Raw genomic sequence first — 16,912 nt, 5'->3', positions numbered from 1 at the left:
TTAGAGTACAATAAACTTTCTAATAAGAAAATATATTACCATTAATGTTTTGAAAAATTTAATTATAAGTAAAAACAATTATATATTTTATTTTTCTTGACACAAAATTGACAATTATAAAATTGTAACTTTTAAGTCTTTTTAAGAGGATATTAAATGATTAATGGCACATAGAAGACTTTCAGGCCGGGGCACCAGGCCGGGTATCAGGCCGGGCATCATAATTAATCGCAAAGCCCGAGACCGCCCAATAATTTAATCCAGGCTGGGCCTGGTGGTCCATGACGGGCCATAACAGGCTTTGGGCTACTTCGGGTACAGGCGGGCTCGGGCGGATACAGGCAGGCCGAGTATTTTCGGGTATTATTTACACCCCTAGGTCTACGTGACTAAATTGACTATGGTGTAGTATCTTAAAAGTATTTGAATATATGTGCACTTACATTATGAAAAAAAGGTGTACTTTGACTCTGAGATCTGAGAATCATTAAACGGACAGGATTTAACGGGAATCCTGATCTGGCGGTCATTATCGTCCGGATGGACTTATTGCTTGGACGGCCAGGAATGATAGGATAGGTCATGGGGAATTCTTTTTACGGCTAGGAAACTGCGAGAAATTCCGGGTTTGGAGGTCTGAAATCGTCTTTTTTTATCTGTCTCATAAAACCGATTTTTCTGAGATCCCTTCTTCTGCGTACTCAACTCTTCTTTGGTTCTTTACATCATCTTGAACAAGTGATTGCAACATCTGCATCTTTTTGCTGATTCGGATTCAGTAGTACTTGAAGGATTTGTAGGTAAGAAGAGATTTTTGCATAAATAATTTATTTCTGTCATGATTTTAGAAATTAAAACCTAGGGTTTGATATATTTGATGGTAATTTGGAGGTTTTCAATGTAGTCCAGCAAAAGTTTAAATTTGATGCAGTTGCCACTACCAAGACTACCTCAATCATCTCCAGTCTCCACCAACAAAACAGATGATATACAGATGATCGTTGGAAAAGAATCATTGGTCTCTACAGAGGTTATTGGTTTATTGACCTGCCCTGTGAATGCCCAGTCAATGACCAAACCTAATGGCCAGGAGTGCATGCTGCATGAAAAGATAATCCAGAACCTCTGGTATACTCGACCAAACTATCCACTTCTTTTAAATATTATGAGGCATCTTGTCCAAATTCACCCAAATATGTTTACTAATGATCTTTAAAATTGATGTTGTTGTTGATACATTGAAGCTCATACTCTGGTAGAGCTACAACGAAGGTGGACGATTTTTCTTCTTCCCAAATTATCATAGATCCTTTGTGCTTTAATTTAGGTAAACAACGATTCTTATTTTATATATGATTAGAGTATGCTTTGATTACATGTATGTCATCTAATCCCCTTATTCATGTTGATTCATAGAAGCTTGACAAATGTGGAAGTTACAAAGAGGCCTAATTGGAAGGAGTGCCGGAATTGAGAACTGACAATCGTGGGCTTGAGGTCTATGTTTGTGGTGAATATAATTTGCGTGCTTTGTTAGTTTAAGGTTTTGGATTTCAAGTTCATGTCTTTTCAGATTGTAAATTTGTGATTCAGAAGTGCTAATTGGCTATCTTCTAATTTGATACTGTATTTCTTTAGCTAAGTGTTCAGTACAATGAACACCATTTTCTCTCATTTCAGAGCTTGCATATATGTGCTTATGAATTTGGGACCTTCAAAGCCTCATAACTCCTGGAAATGTGTAGATGTTGCTGAGTGTTATGGTTGGGAACTCTGTTATAACTTCGTATCTAAGTTAGTGATTGCCGAGCGTTGTGTGATATGAGACAATTATTATCAGTTAACTTGAATTATCCCGGCAACTCAATATATGTGATTACAATCTGCCAACTTTAAATTAGCAGTAATATATAGTGATTGTTCTTAGGATCTAATCGATAAATTGGCAAGAATATGTAGCATAATTTGGGTAGGACATCTGCACATACAGATATCAATTGTACAATTAGAAGATTTATAATGTTGGCTTGCTTTCAATAGGTGTCGGTAATTGGCCAATCGGATTTAGGGCGTCACTATGTCTGCTCTTTGGTGATAACAAATCCCTTCATAATCAAGGTATATATAATGAATGTTTGAAATTTCAGTTCATTTAGAGTTCACTGTGTCTGCTCTTTGGTGATAACAAATCTGCACGTTCAGTCTTTTGGTTTGATTTTAAATCACTTTTTGATTTTCTTCAGGGTGTAAAATTTTGATTTTCTTCGGATCCGCGGGAGTAATTCGGGGCCGTTGATTCTGTTTTTGCTCGAGGTAATTCTTTTTTATGAGTTCGTTTATAAATTTCTTTCTCTGAGAATTCAAGACCCAGAATTCCGGTTTTTTGTTTAGCAAATATTAGGGTTTATAACTCCTTTATCTCAGACATTAACAATTCCCATGTTTGAATGATCGTTGCGCTGAAACCAATTCAAAGAGACGTCCTAGGTTTAGGCAGAGCAAATATTAGATGAGCTTTTCGGTTATAAATTTCTCTCGATTTCTTTCTCGTGTTCTTCGTTCTCGATTTTCTTCATGATTTTGTGTTGATTGCTTTGTATTCTTAATTTTTTGGTTGATGCCCGTCTCTCTCGAAACTATGGCATTCGAGGTTTATCATGCAGGTGTTGGTGATTTTTTATTTTGTTCAATGTATCAATAACCCAAATCAACTGTGATAAACCGTTATTTATATTGGTTTTAGGTAACCAATCAATGAAGCCAATTTATACCCTTGCATAGCTTTGTCGGATTTTGATACACAGTTGAGTTGTTTGTTGGTTTTGTATATGGTGGTGACGTTGTATCTGGATAGAAGAGTGTTGTATTGGTCAACTTATGTGCTTCATTCAAGGCTGGGAAGAACGAACATGGATGGATGATTTAAGGTAATTCTCTACTGTTTGTCTCTCCTTAATATTGGGTATGAAGGTTTGTCAAATCCTGCTTAATTCCGAAAATTGATACTAAATTGTTTTATGTTCGGATGGTTATCTCGAATAAGTCTAGCCAAAGTTCATGACATTGGCTGCGTTTATTATGGATGATCCCATAACAGATTTTTCTCAACTGTGGATTGCCGAGAGTTGCTGATGTGATGAGTTTTGCCTAAATTGATTCTGATGGATATTCGATTGCATTTACCTTCTACCGGATATCGGATGTGATTTTTTGGTTTTTGTTTTTCTTGGCAGGTGCTCGCATTCATTGGTTTACTTGCCCCGACTTTGGCTACGACAAGTACGGTTTACTGCCCCTCTACTGTTTCTTTTTTGCCTGTAGTGAGCATCGTTGAAATTGGATTTTAATTGGTTATATGTCTACACTTTCAGTTCTTAAGAAGAACGAAAGCTCTAGCAAAGATTAATTTTAAGAAAAGAAAGGCAACCATTTTCCTGAGGAATAATGTGTTGAAACAAAATCATCCTAGATCATGAGGTGATGACCCATGTCAATCCAAATGTCACTTAGCTCATTGTCGTCGGATCAGTGAAGTCCATGCCTGCAATCTTATGCTTATTGTCAGAAGTCAGAACCCGATGAGATACAGTCATGTATTGCCATTGGTAAATGCCTAAAGGATGTTAGCTTATACTTTTTTTTTCTTTTATTGTTCATTCTTTTTGACATCTTGAAATTCCCCTTTGCTTGGCTTTCTATTCGTCACTTTGGGAAAAGCAGTCCATGAAAAAATAGAATGATGATGATACTCACTGCTATGGGGAGTTTTGTTGGAGTTGTTTCGGAGAATAGGAGCCATGAAACTATGTAATTTTGGAAACTCCATTGTGGGGTGTGATTGTGAATGCACTAGAGTTCCAGTATTACATAGTTTGATGGTTTTTCAATCAAAAAGAATCTCTTTCAAAGCACTGTTTTAGCTTCTAAAATGTGACGGCTTGGTTTTCAACAGAACGCTAGCATCTCAGATAATGCATGGCTTAGGGCTGCCAGTGAGTTGGAATTGTATGGAGCAGTCTAGCGTTGATAATTCAAATCGCACATGAAAGGTACTATATAATACCTATGTTCTGCCAAAAGACTTTTGGAGCATTAATAACTTATAGAGAGAACTGGGTACATTTCCTGCCAATTGTCATGTGATTGTATGTCGTATTTTATGTTTACACCTTGGATAGAGCTTAGAATTATAAAGTTCGCCTTTGTAAGCATGATTATTAAATGTTATTGGAATTTAACAACCCTGATTATCTTCAAGCTAATGCCAAAAATTCAACAGGTAACGTCTGTATGACTACGAAAGAGGTGATAGAAGAATGCAAGTTTTTCTGTTTCGCTGGCCAAGATACAACCTCAGATTGTATTACATGGAACATTATAGTCTTGAGCATGCATCAAGATTGGCAAGAAAAGGCCAGAGAAGAGGTCATAAGAATCTGTGGGAAAAACCCACCTCAGTTTGAAAGTCTTGCCGATCTAAAGACTGTAAGTGTCCCAATTCATTCTGGATTTATAACTAAAACAAGGCTAAGAACTACAGTATCTAATCTTTATGTGAGTAATTCATCTGATAGCGGATCTAAAGAAATTTAAACATTCCAGTGCTCAGAAAAAGCGTCAAAACTGGAAAGAAACGTCATATATGTTTAAATGCCAGATACTATGTTTTCTGACAAACTCTAACTGCAGGTAACCATGATCCTATATGAAGTTCACAGGTTACATCCACCTGTGATCCAACAACATGGGTGTACATACAAAAAAAGTGCAGATTAGAGATCTCAACCTTCCTGCTGGGGCCGAGATTATACTACCAACACTTACTATTCATCATCATCCTGAACTATGGGGTGAAGATGTACAAGACTTCATACCAGAGATTCTGTAAGGGGAATATCCAAAGCGGCTAGAATGCCATCTTAGCTTCAGCAATGGCGAAGTTTTGCCCTATACAGATCCTTGGTCCCCATCCAAACGGAAAGAACGCTACTGGGCACCACCTCTATCTATTTACTGATATGCATATAAAGATTCTGATCAGGAGCATTATGAGGATCAGACTTCATCGTCGTTTCACCATCCCTGTAAATATTCAGATCTTCCTCTTTTTTGTAACTTCAGGTAACAAACTTTCTGCAAGTTGCGGGTCTTTAATATTATTAGGTATTGTTCATTGATTTAGATCTCACAAATTGTTAAATAGCTGGTTCATAAGCTACTAGAGTTGATGATAATTTGTTGGTTTACTTGGTATCTGTATTGAATCCACATAAAGTGAGGTGTGATTTGGCCGTGGAAAGTAATTTTGGTGAATTGAATGAGGAACTTCATATAGTCTTCGTGATTTTGAATTTCTGAGGCATTTAGCACCTTACCATTCTTTCGAATTTTTTAATTTCTATCCAATTGTTATAAATGTGATAGCAGGATCATGGAGCTATTTTTGGATATTGGACTTCTTTCCTAGAATTCAAACACGATTGATTCCGGGGTTTGCATAAAGCATTTGGGGAGAATGGGATCTGAGGGTATAGCTTTACTAGCAAAGTTGCTGGGGTTTTAATCCATATAGGCCTTCCTAACTATAATAATAATCCCAGTTGTACCACTACCTGTAGAAGCTGACTAATGCTACGTTATTTTACAATCTATGATGGGAATTTTCCTAATGCCAGTTCCCCAATTCTTTGTTCGTATTTAGAGGACTTTTACAAAATTATTTGTTGGGTTTATTAATCAATCAGTGATTACCCCTGGTTGTGATGAAAGAGTTAGTTTTTATGTTTGGTAAATACTTCTGTTTACTTGATTGGTGTAGGATGTATTATTTGTGCCAGGGGCGGATAGGGAGCACAGATATTGCATTACCCCTGGTTGTGATGAAAGAGTTAGTTTTTATGTTTGGTAACTACTTCTGTTTACTTGATTGGTGTAGGATGTATTATTTGTGCCAGGGGCGGATAGGGAGCACAGATATTGCGTTTTTGTTATAATACAATATTGTGTCCCGCAGGGCTATGCAAGTGTTGGGAAATGATGGTCCAGATAACCATATGGATGCAGCTAATATATTCCAGCCCTTGCATCACGTTGATGGGTAGGATACTGTGGAATCCTGAGTTGGTTTCAGGGATAGCTGTATCGGTAATGTTGTTGTGTGAAGGTGGGTTTGTGTACTGTTTTCGGATTAAAGAGCTGCTATCGGTGCTTTTTCTGGAATCCTTCCATCTGTTTTGAATATCCCTAAAGTATTTTTGAGTTAATGATTAACCTTTTTTTGATAATAAAGTAAAATCCTTTACTAGATTAACCTTTTTTTTCTTACCTGTTCTACATTACATTGATTCCTGAATTAGCTTGCACCTAACATAAGAAGGGTCAAGGGTGTATATGCTTTACATTGAACTCCAGTAAATATTGATTCTGAAAAGGAATTTACTATTTTGAAAGAAAAAAATCACTCAGCGTGAGTTTATAGTATGACTAACAACTTAAGAGTTTTTTTTTAGTTCCTGCAGGAAGCAACAGCAGCTAGGAATCTAATAAACTATTTGAATCAAAGATGCAGTCATCCATGTCCCAGTAATCCTTGAGTTTATCTTTTGACATCGTATTCGGATATACATGGCAAAGCACCAAAACGTCGACTCTCATCACACCAGAACAACATGAGTTACAGATAGCAGAAGTTATTAAACAAAGGTGAATATATTCATGTCTATTTAAGGGTTAGTCCCACCAGTTTTCTTACAGATTCATTCCATTTTCAGTTCCTTGATATGGTTTTCTACTTTAAGTAGTACCCATGCTACGATTCCTTGATATGTTACTATAATAACGAAATTATTAAACAACGTTGTTGTATATATTTTCTTTTTTCTGGCTACCAAAAGAAATGATAAAGGTTTTTTGCAGTTTTTTTCCGCGTTAAGTACAATCATAATTATATCTTGGGTTTTCCCTTCATGCCTCTGTTCTGCGCCTAAAATTTTCTTGAATTGTTTTTAAATCAGGGTAATTCCTGCTAATTTCCCAAAGATAAAACTCCCTTGACGAAATCCCAGGTCCCTTTTCGCAACCACTCTCTTGATTATAGTTTTCAGCTTCCAGTTTTCAATTATTACAGAGAAAATAAAAAGGTGCTTTAGTTCCTTTTTTTTTTTTTTTTGTTAATATTCATCTAGACTTCTGTCTTAAACTCTCTTTATGTTTTTGAATTAGTAAAATATATGGACGAGCCTTCAAAGGATATCCATCCGGTTGAGTACAAATTGAATACAATGTTTATTCTCTGTCATGACACTTGGACGTTTCCTGAAAAATATAGATTTGAACTGGGCTACAATTTTATATTTTATTATGAATGATTTTTTAGGATGATTTTTTTTTGAGGGGACCATGATTTTATTAGGCCACCTTCCCAATAGTTATAAGGGATGTCCTAAAATGTTGAAATGACTAATCTATCCTTAACCTAATTTAATTTAAAACCAACCTAATAATCATATATATATATATATATATATATATATATATATATATATATATATATATATATATATATATATATATATAAATATGTAATCACCTCCTTCTCGCACCACCGCTGATTACCACCACCTCCGATTACCACCACCACCAACCACCGATTACCACCACCGTCGATTACCACCACCACCATCTTCGCTTATCACCACAACCAACCACCGATTACACCCTTGGACTTTAAGTTCGATTTGATCGCAAAAAATAAAATTCAATTTTTTATAACCGAACTTCTTACTGGTAACTAATCATAATAATCATTACTAATCATTAAGTTCGGTTTTTGGTCGGGTAACCTAATTTTAAGTTTGGTTTGATTGTAAAAAGATTTTAATTTTTTTTGTAACCGAAATATATAGTTCGGTTTGATCGCAAATAAAAAAATTCAATTTTTGTAACCGAATTTTTTACTGGTAACTAATCATAACTAATTATTAAGTTCGGTTTTTGGTCATAAATTTGGGTAATCGAACTTTGATCGCAAAAAGTTTTAAATCTTTTTGTAACCGAACTATACGGTTTGATCGCAAAGAAAAATTTCAATTTTGTATGTAACCGAACTTGTTACTGGTAACTAATCATTACTAATCATATTAATCATTACTAATCATACTAATCACTAATCATTAAGTTCGTTTTTGGCGATAAATTTGGGTAACCAAAAAAAATTTAAAATTTCTTTCTAATCGAAATTTTTACTAGTCACACCAAATATATAATTTGGTTTGATTGCAAAGAAATTTTTTAATTTTTTTGTAATAGAACTTCTTAATGGTAACTAACCATTACTAATCATAGCAATCACTAATCATTAACTAAAAATTAATTAATCATTAAACTAAAACATTTAATTAAGAAAGATAAATTTGATATTAAAAAAACATTTAGATAAAGAATGACTTAAAATTACTTATAATGTCTTGTCTAAAATAGAATCATGGTCTCTATAAAAAAACAATAGTCCTCAAAAAATAGTTCTTTATTATTATCCCCGTTTAGTAAGATACTACTGGAAAGTTGATGAGCTAGTTAGCTTATGTACATCTTTTTGCCACTGATCAATTTGTATCCACATTCCCTTAAAATTTTGTTTGCGGTGAAAACAATGGTAGTAGGCGGAACAGAAACCAATCTGAATGATCAAGTCTTTACCCATGTATTGTTGTGGAGAGTTCTTCCATGAACATCATGTATTCTAGCGTCGATGATGTTTATCAGCTGCAAGCCTGTGTTTCCCATTGGTTAACCACCACCACTAAAGAGTCCACCAACACCAACGTTAGTACAAACAGCTCCAAGAACTACAAGAATTGAACTTAACCCCAGTAGTAATTCACCACTTTGAAACCAAGCAACCATGTACCCAGCTAACGGTTTTATGTATTATATTTAGAACAAAGCGTTTGGACTATGGCTTCAGTATTGGTTGATTTTACAAATGAAACCAAAAAAAAAAACGTGCCTGATTGATATATTATTACCATGCTGCATTCAAATTCTTGGTACCGTCTTTGATGAAACAAACATTCAGGTTTATTTGGAAAAACATGAGTTACAATACATCATCATCTATTCACATCATCTATTAAAATATAGTCATTTGGAAAAACGCCATATTTTAGTTGTTAAAGTACTTAATTCCTAATATGATAAGTTAAATGCATCTTGATATATTTGGTTTGTTTTTGTAACGTTCCATTTCGAATTCTAGGTCGGCCGCCCTAAAATCCAAAGTGTGGCATACTCATGGACCTCTTTGCACACTCAAACCATCAACCCAATAAATGGAGATTAGGTTATCCTATGGAGCACATTCACATAAAATCAAAAATAAAATAAAGTAAAATAAAGAATATTTTATTAATTTGGGATTGTAAAAAAAATACAAGTAATCTTCGACGCACAGGTCGATACCAAAAACAATGCTCAGAGTTTATGGAAAGAAACAAAAATTTATAAAGTCTTGCTAGCCACTTTGGCCAAGTAAACAGAATTCAGTTTTCAAACAAGTGAAATTGATGTTATAGGCTAGACGTTCCGCCATAACGATACCTGAAAAACTTAGCAAGTTGGGTGAGACTCCAGCTAATAGTAGATTTCGACATACTTAAATCCTCGGTAGAGAAAGTACAAATAAATAAGGTTGTAGCGAAATTTATCGAAGTTTTAAAAAATATTTGTATGAGTATAAGTAAAACCCCATTTTCTTCGCAACCTGAAACTATCAACCCTATCACTCCCCATATAACGATACCTATGAAATCAAATATCGTATGCATAATTCACCATCTAAGGTGATGTTGGTCCTCATTCTCGTACATAAAGTAACCATAATCTGCATACCTAACTGCTAAGAACTCCACACACATACACAATTATGTGACTGTTAAGATCTGCACACACATACACAATTATGTGATAACGATTTTCTTCTTTTTCCCATAAGCAAGCAGTAGTATACACATCCAAAACTACATTGCACACACAAGATATTCGACCCTTAGGTCATTGCAAAAATATTCAAAGGTGAGCCAACCACCGACACGAAACATCACATAGAAACACAAATACAACGACACCTGAACATATAATTGAGGGTACTTACACCCTTAAGTACTAACTAGTTACCGTACATGTGCTCAAGCATCACGTTCACATTCTTATCTAGTCACCTTACATGCTTATAGACATCAAAAATAAGGCCATTACACTGCCATATATCTTTACCCTTGAATTTGGTTGAGAACCATACACCTTCGATAGCTTCAATAATCTACTTCTATTTTACTTAGAAACAAATACCATACATTTAAAAATATATCACATACATTGTACAAAAACTTCAGAGAAACATTGGTATTGTTATTCATTGTATATCTTGTGAACAACCAATATATGTGATTAGTATAACCGTTCATGACTTGTTTGTGTTCTTGGTAAAAATATTCACAAAGGCCTAACTTATGTATTGGTATGACTTTTATTAGTGAAACCGATCTTAAGTAATCACCTGAAATGGTATGATCGAGTTTGTGATTTTATGTCTGACCGAATCTGGGTAAAGGGGAACCGATCCTAGTAAGAGGTGTAGTACATAACAAAAGGGAATCGATCCTTGAATTAGGTGCAACAAATTTATAGCATAAATGGGAACTGATCCTATGGACATGTGCAACACGTTTTTAGGCAAAGGAGAACCGATGCTATGGACATGTGCAACTCATACAAGTTAGATACCATATATTTGTGGGGAACCGATCCTAGTACCTAGTCAACCAAATTTTGGAAAGTTAGTGTCACTAAGCACAGTACTCACATGGAGGTAGAACTGAAACTTGTTTTGGTAGAACCGTTACACCCATGTTTTGTGATTAAATGTACTTTGATCAATCGCATAGTTCTTGAAAGTCAGCTGAAACAATTCTAAACTTGTTTTGAAGTGTGGAAAATCGGTTTCAAGCTTGTAAGTATGAAAGAGGACTTACAAAATAAGGATGTAGACATACTTTGAACACTTGTTGTGAATGTTAATCTTTAATTGATCCAAGTTATTCCTTAATAGATAAGGGAAGAAAATCTCAGGATCGAAACATAAATAAGTTAAGAATCTTTTAATTAAGGTTATTAATTTCATTTTTAAGAAAATAAGAATTATTAATGTGCATTTACTAATTAGAGATTTTCCAAGAGATTTCGATCATTATTTTTGAACAGAGCATTTCCAGGAATTATGGAAACCGAATTTGTGCCTTAATGAATATCTTGAGAATATTTTCGGTTTTGGAAATTCCGTGGTGTCCAAACTTTCTAGTCTATAAAGACTGAAGTTTGCATTTCTAGCAAACTAATCCTTCGTAACAGCAAACTACCTCTTGTTGTGGTGCCACTGGTGAATCCGCCTATTCAGAGAGGAGAGTAACCTAATCAGGCGAAATCTTTTACGACCGATCGTTTTAAAGTCTTCTTTGGGATTAAGAAGCTCTATTAGTACCGTTGGTGGGAAACTAGATAATTGAGGCTCATCTTTTGTTTTCGATTGATTTGATTGACTAACGGTGGTTGAGCTTTGATTGCACCTAGTTTGTTTATGCTTGAAGGTCTTCTCTTATGATATAAGATTCACTCAAACTAGTTCAGATTTTCGACAGGGATCTTTAGACTGTTGTTAGTTCTAAAGACGAACTTGTGATAATCCATTGTTAACAGACTCCGTTCTGTGCGTGATTGATTACAAGAGATTCAAGTGATTGTGTGCAGGTGTTTATTGAAGATCTAAGAAGATTTTAAGACATAGAAGATATTGAAGATTTATGATTGAGGTTCATAATCTTTGGTGTGCACAATACTTGTTTCGGTAAAAATAGGATCCAACTATAATTGGTTTTATCCTTGTGATAGAATTGGATTGATTAGTTGACTAGATCGGCATGAACACAATTCTTTGGATTAAGAGTGTTGATTGCAAAATCTTAACGATTACTTTGGTAATTGAAGATAAGATAGATCTAAGGACCTGACGAAGGATTTTATGTTAAGATAAACAGAAGAGCCTTTGTCCAACTCATATCACTTAGTTGAAGAGAGTTGATACCATACCGATTTGTTGTTCCTTTACTGTTTGGAATACGAACCAAAGGAATTGTTCCAAGTATGTGACTTATTCATAAGTTGGAGGCATGGGAATACAAATGGAAATAGGTGAGCCATAGGTTTAGTTGCTTGGTCTCAACTATACGAAGTTAGGTTTAATTTTGTGTAGCGGCTTAATCCTGAGAGTATTCAATTCTGGACAAGGTCCCGGGGTTTTTCTGCATTTGCGGTTTCCTCGTTAACAAAATCTAGCTGTATCATTTACTTTTATTTTCCTCAATTATAATTGTCTTTATTATAATTTAAAGTAAATTACACAAACGTTAATTCATATTTACTTGATAAGTGATCCCATTGTGTTTGGTTAAGTCCGAACTTTTTTTTATCAAGTAAACATACTTCGTTGTTGTATTATCTCGATCTCGTATCCATAGACGATCACACGAAGTGTGAACCGATTAGTTGCTTTGTCTCGACTCAGTCCACAAACAATCACTTTCAAAGAAAGGAATTATAGGTAGGAAAAGTTTTAGATTGAGGTATATTTGGGTACCCTCGTCTTTTCAATGGGACTCGAAAATTTTCATATGATCTTATTCGGAATTTCGTCACGGATGTAAGATGAATTCGGCCGAAACGAAAGCTTGTCAACACATATTCCGAGAAATATACAAGTGAGATAAACTCAGCTCAAATGTGTATAATAGAAAACTATACCGTAATACGATTTATGTCTCAATATAGGAGATATAGTAGAAATAGACTTTCCAAGTGATAGATAAGTTTTAGAGATGAACGCCGTGAAGTCTAAAGCTCAACTACACAATCTATGTCCTAGTTCCGAGACATCTAAATAGGCTAGAAATCAAGACTCATAGTTTTGATCACATTGACAAACATGCTTGAGATAGCAACGCATGCGAGTTCGTCCGAGCAATGCTCTAACAAACCTGTTTACGGTGATTGTTGATTCTTGAAGTAGAACAATAATAAATACAAAATTACTCAGGTTGTTCCACCGGAATTGGGATTGTGAATAATCAATTTTGAGATGAGATTAGTAGGGTTATGAACATAAAGATAACAACTCTGAATTTTCGAGGTTGTTGTATTTTTTTTTTTCTTTTCTTCTCGTCAGTTACTCAATGAAAGTGGGATGATTAAGGCGAAACGGGCGGAATGGAAGAATTGAGGCGTGATAAATCCCAGAACTAACTATTCGGGTGCAGAATTAATGAGAAAGATGCATTTCCTAGTAATGTCACCAGAATTTGCCACATCAGCTTTTGGTGGGTCAGAATGAATGAGAATCAAGTTTTGAGTTTCAATTGTCATCTCGTTTGATTGATGATGATTGATTGATGATTGATTGATGATTTGATTAATGCGGAGGTCAAATAGACGTCCAGATTCCGGAATATTTTCGGGTTCACTGGAGTAGTGAATGGCGGGCCAGTCTATCAAAGGCGTGTGCACGTAACAAAAGAGTGATGCTACACATATCGGGGCTGGACACCGTGAAAAATATCGCGTCTCACATTCACGGGATCCCACTGGAGCTTGCAGGGGATGAGCTTATGAGACCCACGTTTTTTTTTTGTGAGTTACGGTTGATCTCACACGATTCTCCCCCGGTGTGCGTAGAATTATTGAACAAAACCCCAGTTATGCATAATCACTTAATCTAATCCGTCCATTTTAAACTACTCACTACTTAAAGATATTTTGGCAGCCGTTAAGTAAAATATCCTCTAACGGAATCTCACCATCCACCCTACAATAAGAAAACTAATCTACGTCACACACCATCGAAGAAAAACAAACTCCATTCCTATCTTGTAACCCATACCGTCCATCTCCATCACATCTTTTATAAAATTTTGTTAAAAATCATGTTTGCAGAAGAGAGATGGATGCCAGATGGACCATTGCTTCCACCATTGTGGAGCCTTAAAAAGCCAAAGAACAGTCTTCTTCGTTTCCAAAGAAAAAATTAGTACTCCTTTATTCTCTCTCTCATTCCAACTGTTTCAAATCTCCATGGAGAAAAGCGATCCACTTAAATCTCCTGAGAGCAGTGGCAGTGTAAATTCGTCCATACATTATCAGACGCCACCGTATTACCGTTCATCATCGTCATCAAGTTCATCACCAGGTATTGCTTCTTTACAGAGACAGAAACCTCGTAGTTTGCCGCCAAAATCATCAATCTACAATCCAGTTTTTTTAACTCCTCCTCCTTCATCTTCTTCTACTGTACTAACACTAGAGGAACGAGTTTTCTATACGAATCTCTTGATAGAGTACACCAAATTGAAGAATCTATATGCATTATGTTGTACTTATGCTGAAATGTCATCAAACGATAGAGAAGTTTTAGAGCATGAAAATGGTACTGTACGAGCAATTACGGCAGATCTTCAAAATCAGTTAGATCTATTAGAAAAATCTGGGAGAGTTACTAATGAATCTGTTGGTACAAATACGGTGGCTCCTTCTTCCAACAACCGACTTCGTGTTTCTAGTACACCATTCGTCCAGGGAACTGAGGTAAGACTAATTGTTTCTCATCGCTCAATTTTAAGTTTACTTGAGGTGTTAATTTCTGTCATGTTGATTTCTGAATTAAAATGAAATATGTTGATAAATTTTGAATAAGATTTCAGATCTCGATTCATTTAGATTTGATTAGTAATATTTTGTTGTATGAATGGATTAGCAACGGGTACAGTTACCTACTCGTCCTGCAGCTGTTTATCAGAGCAAAAATGTTGGAGTTGATGATCAAAAGAAAAGGGGCCCACCACTCAGAGATATATCCAACCAAATGTCGAAGACGCGATGATGAAACACGTCCGGCAAAGAGAACATCATTCAGAATAAATGATAGGGATCGAAAGCAGTATAAAGACAGAAGAAGCACACAGATGTATGAGTGGGGGTGACATATTTTTTTGTTTGTTATTTTACCATTCCTATAGTGAAAGGGAAGATGCACTTGTCACTGCAAGAGCGGACTATCAAAGTACATAGTACAAATAGAGCAGAAAAGGATTTTTCTTTTTTTTTATGCAAAACAAAAACATGTTCCATTTTTTTTTGCTCATCCTGATAATAGTTTTAAAATTTTATGGGATTACCAAAATATACAAAAGATTGTTTGTTAGTTCTGCTAGAATTAGCTATTACACAGTCACTTCTTGGTCATTATGGAAGAATTAGCATCATTGTTTGGAGATCTTTTAACATGTTTAACTGAGACATAACTAGTAATAGATAACATATGTCTTATTTCATCTACAAGGCGTTCATTCATCCACTGAATCACTGGTTTGGCAGATATGATAGAGTTTATGAGATTTTGACAGTCACTCTCAAAAATGGCATTGATGAAGCCGCAATCCCTAGCCCATATGATAGCTTCTTTTGTAGCTAGGCATTCGGCTTGTTCAAGATCTATTCCTCCATTGACATACCTCTGATGCCAGTGCAGTTCCCTGTATAATCAAAAATGATCAAGCCAATACCAAAAGGGTGAGTATGCTCATCAAAGGAAGCATCCATATTAATTTTTAATTGAGCATAATTTGGTGGAGACCAAACTTCATGGAGATTATTTTTAGGACACTAAGTTGATGATGCACATTATTTGACCATGTTTTTAATGCAGTGCACTATATAAGATAAATTTTGGTTTTTATTTTGAAAGACTTTAATGCATCTATTCTTCCATAATGACCAAGAAGTGATCATCAGAATAAGTATCCACCTTTGAGTGTCCTCTTTATTCTGTGCCGATGGAAGATCAGTGTTGAACCAACTAGGTATCCAGTCAGTAACTTGAATTTGTTGTCTTTGCAAAGACTCCACATTACTATTCATGGCTAGCCAAACAGACCTAGAGTGATCACAGTCAATAAGAAGGTGTTGTAAAGTTTCTATCTCTTGGAAACATCTTGGACAAACCGTTTCTATCAAAGAGTTGCATTTATGCAAATCTTCTCTTGTAAGAACAATTTTTCTCAAATATTTCCAAATAAATAGTTTAACCTTATGTGGTGATTCTGTTTTCCAAAGCCTTTTCCAATTGATTTGAGAACCCATTGTATTAGAGTGTTTATATTGAGTTAAAGCCTTATAGGTTGTTTTAACTAAAAACTCTCCCGTTCTACTAGGTTCCCAAATAAGCTTGTCTACTCCCTGTTCGTCTAGTTGCATACATAGAATTAATTCAACAATGTCATTTGGGAACAAGGACCAAATTAGTTGCTCATTCCATCTTCTAGGTTGTTCTAAAAGCAGGTCATACACATAGAAAATTCTACCTGGTTCATGAAAAGTTTCTCTAGGTGTTGGAGGGAAATCTAACCCTATTATCCACTTATCAAACCAAACTAAAACCTTCCTTCCATCTCTGACATCCCATCTGTGAAATCTTTTGACATTCCGAAGACCAACTTATATTCCTTTCCGTATCCATGATGAGTTCTTGGGAGATTCTTGAAGATGTCGAAAGCTGCAAAAAGGTGAATATTTTTCTTTCATCATTTTAATCCAATTCTTATCTTCCTCGGTACACATCCTCCAAGCAAGTTTAGTAATAAGTGCAATGTTAAATTGTTCAAGATCTCTGAATGCTAAGCCACTAACATCTTTAGATGCACATAGGGAAATCCATGCAGCTAAGTTGAGCCCTTTATTTGTTTTATATCCCCACCAAAATTGTCTATAAGCTGAGTCCAACTTGTTGATCAAGGTTTTTGGAAGCTTGAAGTTG

The 16,912-nt window shown here is 35.3% G+C and overlaps 1 protein-coding gene and 1 long non-coding RNA gene across 29 annotated transcripts; both read left to right on the top strand.

The window, feature by feature from the left end:
* The first annotated feature begins 640 nt into the window (after positions 1-640).
* LOC113322123 lies at positions 641-6,916 on the top strand. Of its 26 annotated transcripts, XR_003346991.1 has the most exons (16): positions 641-800; positions 905-1,128; positions 1,245-1,327; positions 1,417-1,763; positions 2,041-2,118; positions 2,244-2,313; positions 2,744-2,927; positions 3,234-3,279; positions 3,372-3,605; positions 3,953-4,049; positions 4,280-4,485; positions 4,690-5,121; positions 5,428-5,528; positions 5,838-5,904; positions 6,014-6,163; positions 6,519-6,886. It is a non-coding gene; the product is annotated as an uncharacterized LOC113322123 (long non-coding RNA). The 26 variants fall into 26 exon arrangements; XR_003346999.1 differs by having other exon boundaries at positions 1,420-1,497; positions 1,681-1,763; positions 5,428-6,163; XR_003346989.1 differs by having other exon boundaries at positions 1,417-1,497; positions 1,681-1,763; positions 5,428-6,163.
* Positions 6,917-13,991: 7,075 nt separating this feature from the next.
* On the top strand, positions 13,992-15,241 carry LOC113320163. Of its 3 annotated transcripts, none has more exons than XM_026568100.1 (2): positions 13,992-14,685; positions 14,886-15,241. In XM_026568100.1, the coding sequence occupies exons 1-2, from the start codon at positions 14,056-14,058 to the stop codon at positions 15,078-15,080; spliced, it is 825 nt and encodes a 274-aa protein (XP_026423885.1). In that variant the 5' UTR covers positions 13,992-14,055; the 3' UTR covers positions 15,081-15,241. The 3 variants fall into 3 exon arrangements, with proteins under 3 accessions (XP_026423885.1, XP_026423887.1, XP_026423886.1); XM_026568102.1 differs by having other exon boundaries at positions 13,993-14,685; positions 14,867-15,241; XM_026568101.1 differs by having other exon boundaries at positions 13,998-14,685; positions 14,855-15,241.
* Positions 15,242-16,912: the final 1,671 nt, after the last annotated feature.

The sequence above is a fragment of the Papaver somniferum genome, chromosome 11, assembly GCF_003573695.1.
Source record: "Papaver somniferum cultivar HN1 chromosome 11, ASM357369v1, whole genome shotgun sequence".
In the NCBI taxonomy this organism is placed as follows: domain Eukaryota; kingdom Viridiplantae; phylum Streptophyta; class Magnoliopsida; order Ranunculales; family Papaveraceae; genus Papaver; species Papaver somniferum.
The sequence above is the reverse complement of the archived record's forward strand: the minus strand, read 5'-3'. Positions and strand labels throughout refer to the sequence as shown.

Excerpts from the sequence above, each read along its gene's own strand:
- LOC113320163 (XM_026568100.1), top strand. The coding sequence starts at position 14,056 with ATGGACCATTGCTTCCACCATTGTGGAGCCTTAAAAAGCCAAAGAACA. Across the intron at positions 14,686-14,885 it reads CATTCGTCCAGGGAACTGAG|CTGTTTATCAGAGCAAAAAT; the intron begins GTAAGACTAATT and ends CTCGTCCTGCAG.